The 21,437-nt window shown below is 38.7% G+C and overlaps 1 protein-coding gene, 1 long non-coding RNA gene and 1 other non-coding gene across 7 annotated transcripts in view; all 3 read left to right on the top strand.

Moving 5' to 3' along the window:
• The window catches only part of LOC131307263 (disease resistance protein At4g27190-like), a 56,917-nt gene extending 42,129 nt beyond the window's left edge, over positions 1–14,788 (top strand). For all 5 annotated transcript variants that reach the window (XM_058333678.1, XM_058333675.1, XM_058333676.1 and 2 more), the window contains one exon: positions 14,719–14,788. In XM_058333678.1, coding sequence (XP_058189661.1) covers positions 14,719–14,773 — 55 coding nt within the window. In that variant the 3' untranslated portion in view covers positions 14,774–14,788. The remainder of the gene's footprint in view (positions 1–14,718) is intronic.
• Positions 253–10,732, top strand: LOC131307276 (uncharacterized). Its single transcript, XR_009194063.1, has 3 exons — positions 253–1,389; positions 2,148–2,363; positions 7,585–10,732. It is a non-coding gene; the product is annotated as an uncharacterized LOC131307276 (long non-coding RNA).
• Positions 12,434–12,540, top strand: LOC131309001 (small nucleolar RNA R71). The gene has a single exon (XR_009194674.1). It is a non-coding gene; the product is annotated as a small nucleolar RNA R71 (small nucleolar RNA).
• Positions 14,789–21,437: the final 6,649 nt, after the last annotated feature.

Below are 21,437 nucleotides of genomic sequence, written 5' to 3'. Positions count from 1 at the left end.
AAAGTGACTGTACATGTAGCGGAGCGGAGCCCTCGGTGCTAAAATTACACTATCTCCCTTCTATCTAAAGTCTTCACGCTAAAATTGCACTCTGCCTCTGAGAGCATCTCCAGGAGACTCGCCATCTCCTCCGGCGACATCAAAGAGGCGAGCCAAAGTGCACAAAACCTGTTCCAGCAGCCTCGCCGGAAGATAGCCATTTTTCCCCCTCGCTCCAACTCGGTGTTATCCCGTGAGGAAGATAGCCATATAATGCAAACGAAAGAACTTGGTACATGTCCCGTGAGGCAGATTGGAGGATGCTCTTTCTTTTACATGAGAATCAGCATTGTCTACATTGTAATTGTGGTCAGCAGCAATGCTAACGTAGCATGCACTTTAGGAGTTAACTAAAAGAACTATTTGAACTATTTATTGTATCTTATCAAATGAGTAACAGGAAATTAAGGGCTTACTAGCAACTTATTACTTATCAAAACTAGATCTGTCATAAATGGACACCACAATTTCACTGATAAAAAACAACTATACCGCGTATGACTTGCCCCTTTAATTCTTATTAAGAAATTGTTCCTATATACACTACCCCAAATTACACTTTTTCCGGCATTTAATAAATGCTGGTATAGGTCAAAAAAACGCCGGTAAAACTATTCCCGGCATTTGTTGGCGAAATTAGATAATGCCATCTACAAAAGTGTCGGTAATACAAAAACGGCATTTGTATAAATGCCGGAAATAAAACCGGCGTTTTTCTTACTTTTCCCGGCATTTAACAAATGCCAGTAATAAAATAGATGAATATACAACTATTAGCGGCAGTTTGTAGAACTGCCGGAAAAGAATCTATACCCGGCATTAGTCAAATGCCACAAATGTTATAACCCTTTACCGGCATTTGTAAAAAGCCGTTTATATATTTTTTTGTTTAATTCTTTCGCCGGCATTTTCAACAAATCGGTAAAAATTTAAAATTTAATCATGATCCGTCCATTTTCAGATAAACCTGAGCCCATTTTTGTCACAATCCACTATTTTCCGTACATCAAACTGTATAGTTGACAAAAACAATTTGAAGTTCAATTGTACCAAAATGCAAGTTACATATAATAAAACTAAATCTTCTAGACACATGTATCGTGTCTACCGAGTCATTACATAACATAATCATAAAACATGCAAGAGTGCAAGGCATCGAATGCAATGTGGAGATCAAAAACCAAAACGACAAAATACAGGTTCTAATTCCTTATCTCCAAAAACAATAGATCAAACTAATCGCAACAAATAAAATGACTTTTGGTTGCAAATCTTCCATACAAAAAGACCCAAAACGGTTGGCATAATAAATAAGATTTCCCATCATTCCTATTGTGCATGCTCGCCTATGTTATGAACATGCAAATGCAAGAAATTGACCATTAGACGTATATATAAAACACTTGTTGATTAATACTATGCGCAAACACTTCCAGCTATGTTAAATGCATGCACTTCCAAAAAAAACACTTACACATACTATACAAACAAACTAAAACTATTAACTTCTTGATTAAAACTGCAAAAAAACACTTGATGTACCACTAAACCTGTCCATTGTGCTCCATTAGTGATGGTGTGTGATCTCCATTTCCATTTCCATCTCCATTTGGTGATGGAGGCAAAGGGTGTCATGCACTTTTCATATAAGCTGCCACGGTTGCATATTGGTTCTTCAATTGATAAGATTCTACTCTACTCCGACTTTTACATGTTCGGGGAGGGAGGGGAAGCGGGGCTTAAGAAGAAGTCATATTACCAAACATAGGCTACTAGAATCTAGTATTATCATGCTCAGGTTATGGTCACATTGACACAATCCCTTAAAAGCTTCAAAGAAAATTATCAAGTAATGACCGCAAAATACAAAGAGTTGTTATCTACAGCATGCTCGTACTTTGTGTGGATGTCATGACAATTACGTCTTTCCTTAAGAAAAGATTTCCAGCTTCATAACCAAAAGAGACCATGAAACCATTTCAACAGCTTTCATATTGATAAATTCTTGATCCTTAAACGTGATCCTCACTGATAGCAGTTTTCTTTTTGGTTGCTCCCATTGATGGAGAGAGAGTCTTAATTTCCACAAACATGAACTTCAAATTGAGGAATCTAACCTGAGTTGTTGTCGGCTTCTTTACAATTCTAAGAAAACACAAAGCTGGCATTATCACCGCCTGAATAATACCAAAATGCACCTTTGATCAGCGTAACACATACTAAAGAATTTATGTACCTAGAGAAATTAACCAAGAAAAAGTCGCAACAAACCAAAGACAACCAACATCAGGAGAAGTTGGTGATGATGTACAATCTTTACGAAGGTTGTTCAGTTTTAGGGTAATCGTAATAGAGAGAAAACTCATTAGGGTTAATTTCATTCAACGTAAAATATATATGTACAAGTTATATAATAATTACACTACGGTCCTAGATACTTAAACTAATTACATGATAAGACACATAATTACACTAGATACAAATAGATCCATCATCTAACACTCCCCCTCAAGTTGGTGCGAAGATATCAATCAAGCCCAACTTGAACACAATAGGATGAAAACTCTTGCTACCCAGCCCTTTTGTGAATATATCAGCTAACTGATCTCCAGATCTCACAAACGGCATACATATCAAACTCTCATTCAATTTTTCCTTGATGAAGTGTCGATCAATCTCTATGTGCTTCGTTCTGTCATGCTGAACGGGATTATGAGCAATGTTAATGGCAGCTTTATTGTCGCAGTAGAGTTTCATCGGAACACTGTCAGCAAACCCCAAATCAAGTAACAAAGTTTGGAGCCACAAGAGCTCGCAAACACCATGAGCCATAGCTCTATATTCAGCTTCTGCGCTAGACCTAACGACTACCGATTGCTTCTTACTTCGCCAGGTAATCAGATTACCCCCAAGGAAAGTGCAATAGCCAGAAGTAGAGCGCCTATCATCCACAGAACCAGCCCAGTCAGCATCAGTGAATGCCTCCAATCGCAAATGGCCATGATTAGAGAATAGAATTCCTTTTCCTGGAGCTGATTTCAGATACCTCAAAATACGATAAACTGCATCTAGATGTGATGTACGAGGATCATGCATAAACTGACTAATAACACCTACGGCATAAGTAATATCGGGTCGAGTGTGGGCCAAGTATATTAGTCGACCCACAAGTCGCTGATACCTCTCCTTATCAGTACGCTCCCCCACATCTCTACTAAGATGATGATTTGCCTCAATAGGAGAATCTGCAGGTCTACAGCCCAACATACCTGTTTCTTCCAAAAAATCAAGTATATACTTGCGTTGGGAAATAAAAATACCTCTATCAGACTTCGCTACTTCCATTCCAAGAAAGTATCTCAATGATCCCAAGTCCTTAATCTCGAACTCCTGAGCTAGACGAGACTTAAGGTTATGAATCTCACTCACATCATTGCCTGTCATTATTATGTCATCAACATAAATAATAAGGACAGCAATCTTACCATTACTTCGCCGGATGAACATCGTATGATCTGCATGGCTTTGCTTGTAACCAAAACTTAACATAGCCTTAGAAAACCTGCCAAACCAAGCTCTAGGTGACTGTTTCAGCCCATAAAGTGCCTTCTTCAATCTACACACCTTTCCTTCACTTGCAGGAGAAGAGAAACCTGGTGGAATATCCATATAAACTTCCTCCTCTAAATCACCATGGAGGAATGCATTTTTCACATCAAACTGTTGAAGAGGCCAATCCAAGTGGGCAGCACACGAGAGGAGAGCTCGCACAGAATTCATCTTCTCTACCGGAGCAAACGTCTCCTCATAGTCAATACCATAAGTTTGAGTAAAACCTCTGGCAACCAGTCTTGCCTTGTATCTCTCAACTGTACCATCAGCCTTTTGTTTAATAGTGAACACCCACTTGCAGCCCACTGGTTTCTTCCCTCCTGGAAGTGACACTAGATCCCAGGTGCCATTCTTTTTCAAAGCTGTCATCTCTTCTACCATAGCTCATTTCCACTTAGGTATCTTGAATGCATCTTGCCAATTCTGTGGAATAGATATAGAGGAAAGAGAAGAGACAAAGGCATGGTACGAAGGAGACAAACGGTCATAAGAAACAAACTGTGAGATAGGATGTTGAGTACAAGATCTAACACCTTTTCGAATAGCAATAGGAACATTGTCAGGATCCATAGGAGGAGGTTCAATAAGAGAAGAATCATTACCAGAAGAGTCAGCTGAGGAATCTGGAACTAGAGTGGGTGATTGTGATTGACAAGGTGGTAACGTACATGAAGACTTTCCATTTTTCCGTCTAGCATACCTCTGTAAGCCAGCTCCCTGTAGTCGTCGTCGTGCAGGTAATTGTTCCTCAATGTCACCACCAATATCATGTGTTTCCCTTTCAACAGATACTGGTTCCTCTCCAGTGTTTTCCTTTTCCCCCTCTCTATGATCATAGAAAAATTTCTCCCCCTCACTATGAATATAAAAGGTAAACATCTCTTCCTCCTGCTGATGCTCCCCCTGAAGAGATGGTTTGGAGGGAGAATAAAAAACCTCTGTTTCCCAAAAGGTAACATCCATAGAGACAAACATCTTTCTCGAATAAGGATCGTAACACTTATAGCCTTTTTGGGTAGGAGAGTACCCAACAAAAGTACACTTATGGGCTTTATGTCCTAGCTTGCCCCCAGAAGGTTTTTGGGCATGAACAAAACACACACAACCAAACACCCTCGGTGGAAGAGTCGTAACTTGACAACTGCTTGGCAGGCACTCAATGGGTGTTTTAAAATTAAGGACACTGGATGGCATACGGTTGATAAGATATGTGGCAGTTAAAATAGCTTCTCTCCATAAGTATTTGGGAACATTCATAGTGAACAAAAGGGATCGAGCCACCTCAGCAAGATGACGATTTTTACGCTCAGCGACTCCATTTTGTTGTGGAGTGTCAACGCAAGTCGTTTGAAAAATAATACCATTATCATCTAGATATGTCCGAAAAATCTTATCAATATACTCAGTCCCATTATCACTCCGAAGAATTTTAATATTTGTATTAAACTGAGTGCACCCCATCTTATGAAAAGATTTGAAACAGGAAAATACTTCATTTTTTGAATGGAGTAAGTACACCCATGTGGCACGAGAATAACAATCAATAAAAGTAACAAACCATCGATAGCCCTTTAAAGAAGTAACAGGAGAATGACCTTAAACATCAGAGTGGATAACCATAAATGGAGAATCACTTCGTTTATTAATAGGTGCATAAAAAGAGCGTTTATGTTTTCCAAACTCACAGGCTTCACAAAAAAAACTGATCCCTAGGACAATGTTTAACTAAAATAGGAAAGAGTTTCTCTAATATCCTAAACGAGGGATGACCCAATCTACGGTGCCACCGATGTAACAAAGAAAGAGTGGAACTCATATCTGCCTGTAGAGCTTGTCCACATGATAAAGATGGCTGAGATGGATGAGGTCCATGCTCCAGATAATAGATACCACCATGTGCTTTACCACTGCCAATCACCTTCCCCGTTTCCAATTCCTGAAAGATACAGTGAGTAGGAAAAAATGTCACGGAACAGTTTGCAGAATGGGTAAAACTACTAACTGAAAAAAGGTTAGTGGCAAAGTTTGGAATATGGAGGACTGAAGAGAGAGAGATAGAGGGAGAATAGCGAACGGAACCTTTCCCTGAAATAGCAGAGAACGACCTATCGGCAATTCGAACCTTATCCTTACCAGAATAAGTAGAATAGGAATCAAAAACAGAGGAACAACCTGTCATATGATCTGAAGCACCAGAATCGATAATCCAAGGAATACCGGAGGAGGCAGTAAATGCACTAGCTGGAATACCTGAATGAGCAAAATAGGATGCAGTAGGAGCTACTGTGGAAGTAGGAGCTATAGTAGAGGAAGAATCAGCCCGAGCCATAAGACGCCTGAGAGCTTGCATCTCCCCCTGAGAGAAACCGCCAACAGATTCAGAAGGTGACTGAACTCCTGTACTGAACCCAGAATCTGACAAGGTATTAAACTCTGAAACATGGTATCAGAGCGATAGAACCCTGGGCGACCTACGATGTTCTTCTTGTTGCTGCGTGAACAGTACTTCCCGTGAACAGTAATCGCGTGAACAGTAATCGAGTGAACAGTGTTCATGAACAGTACTCGTGTGAATAGTGCTCCGATCAGATCCGCTACGGTCGCCGTTTTTTTTTCCTCGCCGATCGGATCTATTTTTTCTTCTCTCACGAAGTTTCAACATTGTTTCAGTCAGATTCGAAGGTATTCAGTTGATTTTTTTGAGGTTCTAGGGCTTTTGGAACCGTTATTTATTATTTTTGGAGTTCTAAAGTTGCTGGAAACATTGTTTATTGTTTATTTGGCATTATTGTTCTGCTTTCAAGATGTCAGAAGAGAAAAAACAGGCTTCCGCTAGTGGCAAGGATGAGTTGAGTCGTGCAGGGACTCTGGATAACTTTTCACTGGATATTTGTCCCATCAAACTGGATGGCACAAATTATTTACTTTGGTCTCGTACTTTCACATTAGCTATTGAAGCTAAAGGGATGTCTGAGTTCATTGAAGGCCTTGTTACTGAGCCTACTACTGATGTTGAACTCAAGATGTTTAAGTCTCGTCGATCTTTAGCCATGACTTGGTTGTTTAATTCTATGAAGGCTGATATTCGTAGTCCTTTTTTGCTTCTTAACACTCCATATCAGATTTGGACTATTGCCAAACAGACTTATTCTCAGCAGGGCAATGATGCTCAGTGTTTTGAGTTGCGAAAGCGACTTCGTACTATGGATCAACACAATCGATCTGTTGCTGTTTACTTTGCTGATCTCAGTAGGGCTTGGCAAGAATTTGATTATTATCAGGGGTTTCAGGCAGTCTGTTCCGTTGATGCTGGTGCTTGGTTAAAAAGAATAGAGAAAGAACGTGTGTATGACTTTCTTGCTGGTCTTGATGTGGAGTATGATCCAATTAGAGTGCAGGTGTTGGGTCGTGTTCCGTTTCCATCTTTAGGAGAGGCCTATGCCATTGTTCAACAGGAGGAGAGCAGAAGGGGTGCTATGTTACAAGCTCCCACTTCTGATCGTTCTGCATGTTAAAGCATCCAACTCCAAACCAATTGGCAAAGAGTGGAGAGGCTGCCCAAGCTCATATACTAGTTTTGGAGGAGATATTTAACCGATGTGGGACAAATCCCAATACTCCCCCGCACGTGCGACCCCTGACTCGCACGTGGAGAGGTCAACAAAGGATTCGGAACACACGAATCACAATGAAATAAAGTGCAACTATGGCACAAATAAAGGGGAAAAGCCTCCGAAACTTTAGCTCTGATACCATGTTCAGTTTTAGGGTAATCGTAATAGAGAGAAAACTTATTAGGGTTAATTTCATTCAACGTAAAATATATATGTACAAGCTATATAATAATTACAGTACGGTTCTAGATACTTAAACTAATTACATGATAAGACACATAATTACACTAGATACAAATAGATCCATCATCTAACAAAGGTTTAAATGCATCACTGTCGTTTTTATCTTAGCTTTCACCTTTTGTGATTACAACTTGGTTATCGTTAAGAATATTAAGATTCTTGATTCAACAAAAACGATGTTATCCAAGGTTTTCATAAAGCATCTCTTGCCACTGCATCCCAAGGTTTTCAAAATTTTCTAGACATAATGTGAAATTTCTCTTTGTTTCAAGACTGCCTTAGCCTTAACAACGTACGAACATAGTAGTCTGTAGAAAATGGACGCAAATTTCCTGACCCCAACTAATTGAGTCTAGGCTTCTTAAGTTCAGTTGAATTGAGTTTTATCAGAACGATAAGACTTGGTACTTTTGAACTTCAATTTTCATATAAAATTACTTCTTTGACTTTCTGGTTGAATTTGTGTGAGGGTAAATAACCTCAATCAAATCAGCTTAAATTAGTAGTCAATCTAGGCAATTCCTCGAACCTAGATCATGCCATAACATTGCTTGAAGAGACCTACTCCGCGGATTCAGGGAGGCAACCAGAATCAAAAAATTCACAAAACCAAAAAGAGTAAAACACGAATGATCTAGTTTCTTTTTTCTTTTTTTGCCAGCATAAGATATTCCACATGTTACTGGACAACTTCAGGGATAATCCACTCTAGATTGTTCCTATTAAGGATCACTAAGACAACGTATCAATTACGCAATGTATTCACTCGTATAAGTAAAAACACGCAGTTCTAAATAGAATCAGAGGTTTATGCATACCACAAGTACACTGAGAAGAGAACCAATTAAAGCCATCACAAGACCTGCAATGAAAAGAATGAAGTTAAATTCAAGAAGTTGGTCATGTTACGCAATAAAAGAAGAGTACGTTCCAATTTGTTGAACAATTACTCTTCCATACCTTTATAAACATCATGCAACTAAACTAGTCCATCAAGGTCACAAATTGTTACAACAGTGATTTGACTCAACTCCTTATATCAACTACAACACTAAGAAGCAAGGCACTTCATCAGTTCATCTATGTGGCTAATTGAGTGTAGCTCTGTGGACTGTGGCTATTGTAGACACCGATTTGTATCATAGCACTTAACTTACTGTTTTCATTTTTAACACGATCCCCACTAGAGACTGGAGAGCATCACTTCTTGCCTTTGGGAGCTCACTATCCCCACAACCAATGAACCACAATGTCTTACATTGCTAAACTTAAATATTATCCAAATGAACTATGCTTCCAGAGATTGGAAGACAATTTTCTTTTTCCGGAAAAACGAAAAATGATGACATGTCTGTTGCAGCAGAGTACACTCACAGGGACATCAACGTGCCCAAAAATGACACTTCAATTTGCTGATTTAGTTTAGAGATCTCCACACACTCAATCGTATCGGACGTCGTTCTTCACAAAGTACCCAAGACTAAAGCTTCCATTCCCACATAGCTCAATATACAAACAAGACACATTAGCACTACAGTCCGATACTAGTGTAACTGGACCTCCATTAATCTCAAGAACCCAATTGTATTATGAGGGAGTCCTTTGGATCGTACAGTGCTAAGTTCCAGCTGTAACAAAACAATAGTTTCTAAAAGTTTGTCAAAAACAATTTGCCAAGGAAGTGGGCTCAAAGTTCCTATGACGGATTTAATCTATGGTTCCATCAGATGGTTGATGCTTTGTGTGGGGGCACTTTTATGATGAAAACCAAGGATGAGGGGTGGGATCTCTTTGAGACTTTGAGTGGAAATTCCCAACACTATGCCTCAACGTAGAGTGGTGGGAACACACCTATCCTGTCCAAATCAGGTGGCCTTTATGATGTTGGCGATTCGAGCTATCTCTCTGCTAAGGTGACTTGTCTCGTAAGCTTGATAGTGTCTTATCTTTAGGGCAAGTTCCTTCGTATTCTCAACCTCCTGTTGTCAAGGAGGTGTGCCAGTTGTGTTCTAATCCAAGCAATTACGTGAGTGAGTACCTCACGTAATTTGAAGTGACTTTTGTAACCAGCACAAATAGCATAGCGCAAATTCCTAAGTAACCAGCACAAATTGCAATTACAGTTACAATTGCGCAAACACTTGTAGCTATGTTAAATGCATGCACTTCCAAAAAAACACTTCCAAGAGGTAAAAAGACTTTCTCACAGGCCGTTGCTGAGGATGTAGTGCCATGCGTATACGCATGACCTTTAGGTCTTGTTGAGCCTTTAGATTGTTCTTTGTTTTCCCCAAAATATTGAGTAGTGTCCCAATTATATTTTCCAAGATTCTTCTCGGTATGCATCAGGTCAATATTGTGGCGAATCAAAATATCCAATCAAATATACTTGCTAATCCCAATCTCATATTTCGAATGTCTTTCGCAAATTCAGGTTGTTTTTTGTCGAATGTTTTCCAAGCAGGTGTATCAGCAGGGTGCCTCCATTTACCATCATTGGTCCGCCCCTCTGCAGGCCATCTCATATGTTTTGATGTTTCCTCTGACATGAAAAGCTTTTGAAGCGCTGACTTTAAAGGAAAATGCCTTGTTTTGTAGGAATTTGTGTTAGTTTGGCCGTTCCATCATTTGAAAAGACAGTAGATTCTTTATATCGTGATGTTCCACATTTTTCAAAGTTGCGCAGCCCCTTTTTATCTTTCCAAAACAACATACAATCCTTGGGATACGCATCAATTTTTTTCGTAACTAAAGCCTAAGGCCTCATTAAACTTCTTTGCTTCAGAAAATGACTTGGGTAAGGTTTCACGAATTGGAAACTCTTTTCTCAATAGCTCAACTGGCATATCATATGAGGTATCAGTCCAACCACCAAGCACTTTTATGTCCAACAAATGAGTTGTATAAGAGAGAGTTGTGAATGTCTTACAATTGGGGTACAACTCACGTTGTGCATCTTCAAGCAGCTTAAAAAATTTCTTAGTCTCCTTATCGGGCCCTAACCCCATACTTTCAAGTCCTTCATCGTCTCTAATCCCACCATCTTGCATTGGAACTCCAAATGCATCATGCACCATACCAATCATATCATCTTGAAAATAAGAGCTTTGATTTGCATCCGATTCATTTCTACTAGATGAAGCTAAAGACTCTCCGTGAATTGTCCATCTTGTATAGTTAGTATTGAATCCATTTATAATTAAATGTTCTTTCACACCACTTCTTGTCCCAAATATAAGGTTCACACATTTCTTGCAAGGACAATATATCTTTGAATCTGGATGCTTTTTATCATAAGCAAATTCTACAAATTTTTCTACCCCTTGTATATAGGTAGGGTCTAGCCTATTCCTTACATCAATCCAGCTCTTATCCATAGGAGTTAACTTTAAAAAACTTGAAATTAATATCATTTCATAGTATTGGTTATAACTCACAATAAGAATGAAACATGGATGAGAATACATTTTGTTGCTGCACAGAAAATATACTAGTCTTATAAAAATTACATTGTAATCTCACATCTAACCCCCTATCCCTATATGGGCACCGCCGTTTCCTGGGAGGAACATATGAGAAGAATACCTAAAAAGAATACAACACTTCAAACCTAAAAAGAATACATGTGTTGGCAAAATAATAACAATAGGGGTGGGCCACCCTTAATTGGCATGCATGTCACATGATTGTATAATACAAGAGCTACTTCACAATCCAATGAAAAATCTGCTGTAATGCCCATGACAATAAAGAGAAAGCCAACGCATTCAAAACTTACTCACAATCAATAACAATGACATTCTGAGGAGTCATGCGGATCGTTATTTAGATTCGCAAGCAAATGGTCAACTACCAATGTCCAGGCTCCATCACACAGTCTGATAAATGCGCAAAACTAAAGCATGCAAGGGCTAACTCTATGGTTCCTGAAACTTCCTGTAAATAGACATGCTGTTTTTTCCCTTTATCGACAGTCTAACAGCGACACAAATTCAACATCAGATACAACTTAAATCTAGAACTGTAATCTGCTGCAACCATTCTAACTCGCTCCAGCTAATTAGAGTCCACAATAGAAGCAGATAAAAGTCTAGTGGGACACCCACTTGCACAGGTGCGAATAGGTAAAGAAACCATAGGATGAAGTACTGTATGATACACAGATACAGTGTCGGAAAAAACAGACATTCAGGCCAATGTCCAAGCACATTTTGGCTTTCCCATTAACAGAGTGGAACTATCTGTTGTGTTGTTACAGCTCATTTTACGCAATATTGACTACGAAGGGCTAGGAACTCTTGTACATTTACAAGGACCGTATAGCAAACGCCAACGAATCTAAAGGCTAGTTAGCATAAGAACCAGCCAACCATAAGAAAGAGCCATTTCTAGATGGTGTATTGTTGCAGCCACATCCATGGTCCTACAAACCAACCACATAGGGTAAAAAAACTAAGGATGTTTAACAAGAACAACTCTATACACGCGAACCGGTATAGTTAGTTGTCACTGAAATAACATCTTCTATAGTATATTGGAGTAATTTGTCTTAATACTAGTTATTGAAGGACTTATAATAAGTCTCTACAGCTCTTGGTAACTACGTTATTGGAGGCCAGGTTATACGGAAGAGCCAGAGCATGACAAATGAAATAAACGTGTAAGAAGTTCAGCTTTGAATAAAAAGGAAAGAAGTTGTTAGAGAACCATGGGAATTGATTGCTTAGTTGTTGAAGAGACACACGTGAAGGATCTCAACATCAAGGCGCTATCTCCATTAGTCAAAGAGTGAAGATATTTGTACACAAAAGGAAACAAAAAAGCTCAATTGTGAACATATAGTCCCACGCTGCATCAGGGGTTTTAGCCATGACTTCACTGACACACATGCTATCCGTAAGATGTCGACCTTTTGAAAAACTGGTAAGCCATGATTTGGGATGGAGTTTAGCAAATCCTTGTACCTCTCCCAATATTGATAAAATGATTCCCCCTTTTTTTGTTTAAAAGTTTGAATTTGATTCATGAGTTCCTTTGTGAGATGTGGGGGAAAAAATTTCATGTTAAAAGTCTTAGACAAATCAGCCCAATTTGCCAAAGATTGGGGTATCATGTTATTCAACCAAATCTTGGCTTTATCTTTCACAGAAAATGGGAAGAGTTTTAGCTTTGTAGATTCAAGCTGAGTTGGCGTGGATGCTATTGTGGATACCAATTCCTCAAATGCCCGCATACGAGTGTACGGGTATTCCTTGTCCTTTCCATAAAACGATGGCATCATGTTGATGTGATGCATTTTCATGGTGAAAGTATTCGCCTCGGTTGCAGCCGGAAGAATTATAGTGGAGTGCAGAGTAGTACGGGCCAGATTCATATAGCCACTCATAGTCCTTTTAGGCACAACCGCGGAATCTCACCTTCACTGTTTCTGGCCATTCTTTCTCGAGGAGGGGTTCCTACAGAAAAAGGAGTTTTTACGGGTGGTGGTGTCCTAGCTCGAACCCGATGAGGAGTTTAGGGTCGCGGAGGAGAAAATGATCTATGAAGCCTTTTAGAACTCGGGCTTCGAAAGGCATCACAATGACCACCACGCATACACTTTAAACCCTGTCTCGAGAAACAATGGACAACAAGGATAAAGCAAACAGACAAGAGGGACTATGACGCCTCCTAACAACAACTTCAAGGGGCTATGCCGCCACCTCGATAAGAAAAGACAATAAAAGAAAAGGTAATTTGTACTCACTCTAGCTTCGTTAAACCTCACGTTTGAGAGGGTCAGGTTAGAGGTATTCGCTAGATTAAGTACAAATCACACAAAGTAAAATAAAGCGAGATACTTACAATGATTTGGCCAACCTCCAAAATAAGCTATAAAAGAAAGCGCTCCCCGGCAATGGCACCAAAAATGCTTACGATCTTAATGTGTGTTGTAATTTGAATACCCCAAGCGTAGGGCTAGGTTGGTTGAAAGCATAATACCCGAAAGTCCGGGGTCGAATCCATAGGGAGCGCATCCATAACTCGTTTGGAAATTAGCTTGCGTAGAGATTTTAGCATTAGGACCGTTAACCATGTTCGGCATTGAGACAGCCAACTGAGAGATTTGATAAACTGGCTACTTAACCTAACTATGGCTTTTTAACTGAAGATTAACACTAAAGGCTAGGCTTAGGGATAATCAACACCCATAACACAAAGATAAGCTTGATTCTTCTCTTTTTAACAAAAGTGTTAAGCATGGCTAGGGTTCTTTTGAGACATTTAGAAAACACATGGAGGGATATAGCTCCAAGCATCAAATGTGGCAAGTAGCTTAACCCTTGCATACATTTGATCAAGAAGGTTAATACCTCTAAGTTTTGATACATAAAATTAACCCTAAAACATGCTTAAGCTAGAAAATGAAGATTTACGGGAGAAGAGCAAGAAATACCCATGGTTACGGGATGTTAACCATCCCACAACCTAACCTTACTACACTACTCACACATATCGAAAGAAGACATGAAATGAGCAAGGGTAAATACAAGAAAAATACTAAACATTGATTAAACTTGAAATAAACACAAGATCCTTGAAGATGAGAGAATTCCTTACAACTTTAATGAAGGCGAAAAGACATGAATGAGGAGAGAGGTGAGAGCTAGCTTTAATGGAAGTAGAGAGAGAAAGTGCAGAAATTCCATGCCCTAGAATCGGGCTTAAGTTGGTATATATACCCCTTTACAGAAAAATTACAAAATTGCCATTAAAATGTTCGCGCAGGACAGGGGGATCGATCCCTAGTGAAAGGGGGATTGATCCCGGACAAAACTGGATCTTGCTGCTGGTTGGGGGATCGATCCCTGGTGACATGGGGATTGATCCCTGTGCTCCCTGGATTGTGCAGTTTTGCTTTGCTGCTGTTCTTGGCATTCGGGATGCTACAAGTGTTCTTCCACTGCTTTGGACACTTCGTTTGGGACTCGGAATGACTTCTCGAGGCCTCTCGCATGCTCAAGTACATCCGGATTCCTCCGGGGATTATTGGAAGCCTTGGAAACATCCCTTTTCACTCCAATTACCTATCGATCAACAAAAACGCATCTTGCGCGCAACATTAAACAAAAATGAACAAATATGCAAGCAAGAGTGCCAAAACGAAGGAAGATAAGCCCAAATATTTACACTCGTCAGGGCTTATCAATTATCCTGAGGACTCTGATGACGATTATTCTGAGGACCTTGATGACGATTATTCTGAGGACTTAGATGATGATTGATTGATCTCAACAAATTGCTCGACGAATCTGGTGATGTCCTATCATCTATAAGATTTGATTCATCTCGACAAATGAGGTAAGTGACCTTTTACCACATCAGCCATATTCTCTTTGGAAAATGTTGTGAATATTTGAATTGTGAAATCCTCAATTCTGTGTTATGAGAATGAGGTGTCTTACTACTTTCTTGTGTTTATACTTTGTGAGGATGGAACAAAAGAATCCCATTAACATTGTGATTAGCATAATTATTTGTGAATCGTGATCATCTTTTTAGTTTCTGTCAAATTGTCTTGTAAGCCGGTGGATTCTTGCATCTATTGATCAAGATAGATGTAATATGATTTAGATCGTACTTATCATGAATTGACAAATAAAATTATTTCTTTTGCCCTTGAGCAAATAACAGTGGTTTTGACCCCAAGCATGGGCTCATACGGTTTGAAGAAATTTAGATAACGCACGTCCGATAGTGGAGTTTTGATTTATATGTACAGAACTATTTAATGTGTTCGCTAATGAATATTGAATCCTCGTCTTGATCCCAACTCATTTTTTCTTTAACTTGGCCTAACAAGTTCTGGTCTGTAGTTGCTTATTGAATTGGTTGTTTTGCTTCTTTCTTGAACAGATTCAATGGATGGTTGCTGCACGGATTATATATTCTCGGGTGGTAGGATTGAGAGTACAAGTTATTTTGAATTATTCTGTAGGGAAACTAGTTTGTTTTTGAATCACAGAATTATAGGTTGCTGAAATGGCGACAGTTGATACTCATGATATTCAGTCTGTGGCACATCTATCTCCAGCTGTAGCATGCATGCTCTGACTTTTGACTGCTCCTCTGCTTTGTTTTCGGGTATAGTTCTAAAACTTGGTGTGGTGGGGATTGAGGGATTATTGATTGACTTGTTCTCCTGATGTTTTCATTGTTTTCTCCCCATATCTGTGGTGGTGCTATGTGATTTACTGAATGTGCTCCCGGTCCGGACGACCCTGACCTAATAATTGATTTTCCTTGCGACAAAACAAGGACCAACTTACTTACTTCTTGAACGAGAGTTAGTATTTGTGTTTCATGATCATCTGTTTAAGTTCCCACAAAATTTAGTTGTTCCGGCCCCTTTCATGGGTGATGACGCCGTGTCAAAGAAGTTTAAATATGTGCGTGAAATAAGGAGTTATGAATTGTATCTATGGAATCATTTAGTAATATGTTTGTCCGTTGAAAACTGAAACCCAGGATGGAACCCAAATCCTTTTTTCTTTCACTTGCCCAAAAGGTCGATAGTTGCTCATTGAATTGGTTATCATGCTTCTTTCTCAATTACAGATCCGAGGGATGGTGCTGCACGGGTTATTCGTGGGTACGAAGGTTGAGAGTTAAGTTGTTTTCAATTGTTCTGTTTTTGAATCACAGAACTCTAGTTTGCTTTGATGGTGAAAATTGATGCTCATGTTATTTACTGAAGGAGTGGCAAAAAAGGACCCGGCTTCAGTCCAACTCCAGAGAGCCCATGCAGTTGTATCACAGCCATTTATCTTTACATTTAACGGTCCAAATTTTAAAAAAAATTTCCAGCGAAAAGCAAGTTTAACTTTTGTCCGGAAAAGTTTTTTTAAAAATTTTGACCGTTAAAAACACCATCTGATAGTTGCAAATACTCCAACTGCATCTCTGCGTGGACTACAGACAAGCCTTGTGCGGCAAAAAAAGGAGCTATTTTGTCCATCGTGTGAAGCAGAGCCAGCAATAAGTGTCAATCTCTAGTTTAGCCAAGATTGATCTATTTGAAAGAAGAAACACAACAATGGTTTTTGTGACCTCGGTTCTGCTTTGTTCCTTTTTTGTTTTGTTTCTTTTTTCCTTTTTTCCTATTTTTTTTATTGGTATTTCTCAAGCACTTTTCAATTTAGTTCCCAACTTCGTTTCGTTAATAAGTTGTGCGTCCACTGTATAATGCTGAAATTGCATCTAACATGATTTGACTTGCACACGCATCGGGTGTGCTGTGCACCACATCTTGTGGAAATTATAAAGGGTGGGACAATGTCGAGGGCACTTTTAATAATTTTCCATCTTTAAGGACTCGCTATGGTCTCGTGAGAACATGGTCACGTACGTGATTTGAGGAAGAAAGTAATGAAGCAAAATAATCGGGGAAAGTTCCAATCGAATGTAGTTATCAATGTAGCAATATATTCTTATGAAGTATACTTTTTTGTTATCAATGTAGAAAAACATGTAGTTTGGTCCCACTATGTACAAATTTGTGTGAACGAAATTTGTGTTAACGAAAGTCGGAGCAAAGCTGTGACAGTAACGGATGGGCCCGGGAAAGAAATGAAAGTGACGAGGTGAATCCAATGCCTAATAACTATTTGAAGGAAAATTAGAAGCATGAATTAATATGACTTTAAATTGCCAACTATATTCATTTCGCAACCCAATGTGTTGGTCTGATGATCAAGGCTTAGGATTCAGGGATTTACTTTTCTAAGTTCTCGAGTTTGCTTTCTCCTAAGGTCGGGTGTTTCCACTAAACTAATAGCAGTTGTTAAATTGTTATACTTAACATATAGACAAGTTATTTCTGTTAAACTAAATGGACCAAATGGTATTCCACTAAACCAAAAGGGGCTGGTGGTGAAAAAAAATTGTAGGGAAAAAAAATCCTTAGAATGTTTTACTTTAATGGAAATAAGTTCGCCAAAGATATTACGTTGCAATAAACAATGTCACACCCCAGAAATGAGAAGTGACCGGCCGTGTACCACAAGGCCAACTCATAGAACACGTAGCCTAGAATAAAATAAATTGTCAAACAATAATGATTTTTTTTTATTAAATAAATCCAAAACCAAATAAATCTCAATCATAAACATGGGGCAAAACCATCCCATGAACCAGCCAATAAAAATTTACCATCAACAATATAGTAATCCCATTTTACTCAAATTCTATACAAAGTGCGGAAGCGATGATTAAAATCTTTATACTAAATGTAACATCCTATGGAGGTCAATAAAAAGAAATCCCCGAGATTCCGCCAGAGTCCTTGCCTAACTCGCCAACTTGCCTGAAAGAGAAGTTGGAATAAATCCGTTAGCTGACGAGCTCAGTGAATAGCAAGTATGTATAATAAATAAAGTTGAAAGTGAGGATTAAAATAATTTACCATTAAATCATAATTTGGCCTACGAGGTGTCCAATAGAATAATAAATTAATCAATGAAGCATTTAACCAAATAAATATTCTTGGTGGTGATCACAACAATAACTCCATCAACAATGGAGAACCACAATCAAACAGTACCATGGCCAAAATAAATCTCATCAAAATTGGATCCAATATCGAACTTAGAGTCACCAGGGTTGGCAGCCCGTGGTACTTTTCCCTAAGACGATCTGGCGAAAGAAAGCCGTTGAGCATTAGGGTCATCGGCCTAACACGGTCTTTTCCCCAATGGCCAGGGTCACCAACACGAGAAGGAATAATTTCCCTGGACTTCCGAAATAAAAGTTTCCATTAATATCCACCAAATTCTCACCAAAAAGAATATTAACAATTGATCTCAGAAAATTCATCGCATGCCAATTTATAGAACAGCTTATAAACAGTTTTGAGTCTCCAAATAACATTCATATAAATTTCTGAAGAAAATACTTTTAAGGGACACAGGGATCTTTCAAAAATACGTAACATACATAACTACTCACCTGGATCCAAAAGTAATGCAATCGAACAACGCAAAACAAGTCTAGCCTGAACAAAGAATCATAGAAATATAATTATCACTGACTGGGTCAATATATCTCAATAGCAAAGAAAGACCACCTAAAAGAATATTTTACTAACCTATACTAATTACCCAAGTTTTTAGACAACTAGCAACCCAAGACTCTAATTTACTATAACCACAGTAGCAACCAAAATCCATTTCTTTGTTTTCAAAAAAAACAATACCATGAGTACGTACCTGTTACCCCTTCAAAATACTCACCTTTGTTCACCAATAAATATGTATAAACCTCATGTACTCATATCAGTTCAAAACCATTCATTCGGAAATTTCTATTGCAATTAGTATCAAAATAAGAACTCTCCACGACCAATACTAGAGCACCATGCACTGCCACACCTGACACCACACAACCCGCACATCACGCCCTCCCTCCCTCTCTCTCTCTCTCTCTCTCTCTCTCTCCACACATCCATGGACCCGATTCCTTTTCAACAGAAAACAGAGAGATCAAGATGGAAAATAATATTACCTCAATTGAAACCCAAAGAAATCTTCTTCCAAGTTTTGGCCGCTGCGCTTCTCAAAAGTCAGAAGTTCTTTTTCCAATATTCTCTCAAGATATAACCCTAGTAGGTTGTGATTATCTCTAACTTTATAAAACTACCGTCTAACTCTCAAAATTCCTAATTTGTAGTTAACTGATTTATTAAAGTAATTAAACGTGGAACTAAGCTATTACCAAAAATTAATTAGACTTATACCCTCAAAACTATTATAATGACAATTGTACCCATATTGCGCGCAAAATAATTAATTAAGATTCGACCATAACACCCAAATATTAAAATGGCAATATAATTAAATAAAAATGCTAGGGCGTAACAAACAAAATTTATATAAGGGAAACACTCAATCTTATGCATCAATTCTTTTGGGACCCGTCCATAGATAGTGTGGAGGCTTCGATCATGGCCTCGGCAATTTGACCAGACCATCGTTAACCGAGGTCTCATATTGGCACGGTCTATAGGATTGTACAGGCGGGCCACAGCGTATATCCTTTTATTTACTCGCTCGGTATTAAGTCTCCTGTTAACGCTTCGGTTTATTACCGAAGCAAGCATTCCGTTAAGGTCTCTTGAAAGAATGTAGCATAGCAAAAGGTGACCAAGAGCGATACGTGGCAGATAGGATCATCTAGGTTAGGTCTGGCCATGTGCTTTGTAACCGCCTTATCCGGTGTGTCATCTGTGATGTCATCCGAGGCGGTTACCCGAACGTATCCTTCACGCGCTAGCTTGGAGGCCAAGCAAACCTAGTTCTATAAATGCAAAGGGATACTCATCTTTGAGAGGTATGCTATCTTTCCCTAACCCTAGGTCTATATCCACCCCTGAGATCTGATTTGATCATCGGAGGGTCACTAGGCTATTCCAGCCCTAGTGGCTTGTTGCAGGTCCAAGAGCAGGAAGACGGACCAGCAGAAGAGGAATACTAACTTAGGTCAAGGTCCCTCCAAATCGAACCCCTACAGACAGAAAGCTCTGGCCGTTAAAATTGTCGATCGTAGGAAGATAATTTCACATATATACAAGTCTATATACATCTTAGAATCAGTACTTGACCCTTTTACAATGTCAGTTAACTTCTCAGATAGATTACTAAATTCGGTGGGTATGATGAGGTGGTAGAGCATGGAGTTGAGGTGAGATTGAGAGAAACCTGTGACTTCGGATGATTTGGTCGTACTCGGCAATAGAGAAACAGAAAAAAGAGGCGGTGGCTGCAAATATATACATTGTCGATCGTAGGATGATTTGGTCGTACTCGGCAATTGAGATTAGTGTCATTCAGACAAAAGCCAAAACATGATACCAATAGGTCATTCTTTTTCTCTCTATTTGTTTTTATTTTTCATCATTACAAATATATACATTGTTTGAGTTAATGTATGGGTGTGTTATATTTGTATGTCAAAATGTTTGGTAAGATATGTGTTAGGATAAAAAATGGGTCTCACAAGTATGTGTTAGATATTGTTAACTTAGGAGTGTGTATGAGTACCTCAATGGGTTAGTTAGGAGTGTGTTATTTTTTGATATTAACTATTTAAAATAATGTCAATAAAAGAAGAATTAGTGGACATTTATGTTTTATGATTGGAGTATGAATTTATGATAGAGATGAAACTCACTTATTGTTTGCATGTTAGCTTCTTTGCCAAACTTGACGCATATGCTAGCACACTACTACATTTAGCACACCCTAGCACACTCTAACACACAAGCATTGTGGCACAAAAAATACACTTTTGTTTGTTAAGTCTTAAAACACACAATTAACACACTAGTTACCAAACCCATTGCGGATGCCAAGCCACCTGGTTTTATGTTTTAGCTTACATGTTGCAGTCATTACACGTGAACTTACAACTTCCATATAAAAGTCAATAAGATAAAATTTTTGTTTATCATAATTCAAGTCATGCAGAATATATAACATGAATTATATCAAACTTCACAGTTGTGCAAAATTTGTGTCAAAATTTATGTCAACTTTTGTGTGAATGGAACCGGCCCCACACTTGTTTCTTTCAATAACCTCATAAAGCCAGTCCCATTTATTTTTACCTTTATTTTTACCTTGTTACATGTCGTTTCTTGATTTTGACGAATGAAATAGTAGCTAGTCTTAATTATGTCTCGGATTTCTTATTTTTATACTCTTGTTGGATTCCTTTTCTAGGTACCCCGACGACACTGAGGTCTTTGATTTTCTGAACAATTTGGTTTGGTGATGTCGTTTCATTAATGTCTTCGGATTGATACATCTCAACAAATGAGGTAAGTGACAACACATCAGCCATATTTTCTTTGGAAAATATTTTGAATATTTGAGGTGTGAAATCTCCAATTCT

This window comes from Rhododendron vialii, chromosome 11a (assembly GCF_030253575.1).
Source record: "Rhododendron vialii isolate Sample 1 chromosome 11a, ASM3025357v1".
In the NCBI taxonomy this organism is placed as follows: Eukaryota; Viridiplantae; Streptophyta; class Magnoliopsida; order Ericales; family Ericaceae; genus Rhododendron; species Rhododendron vialii.
This window is presented reverse-complemented; position numbering and strand designations above follow the sequence as displayed.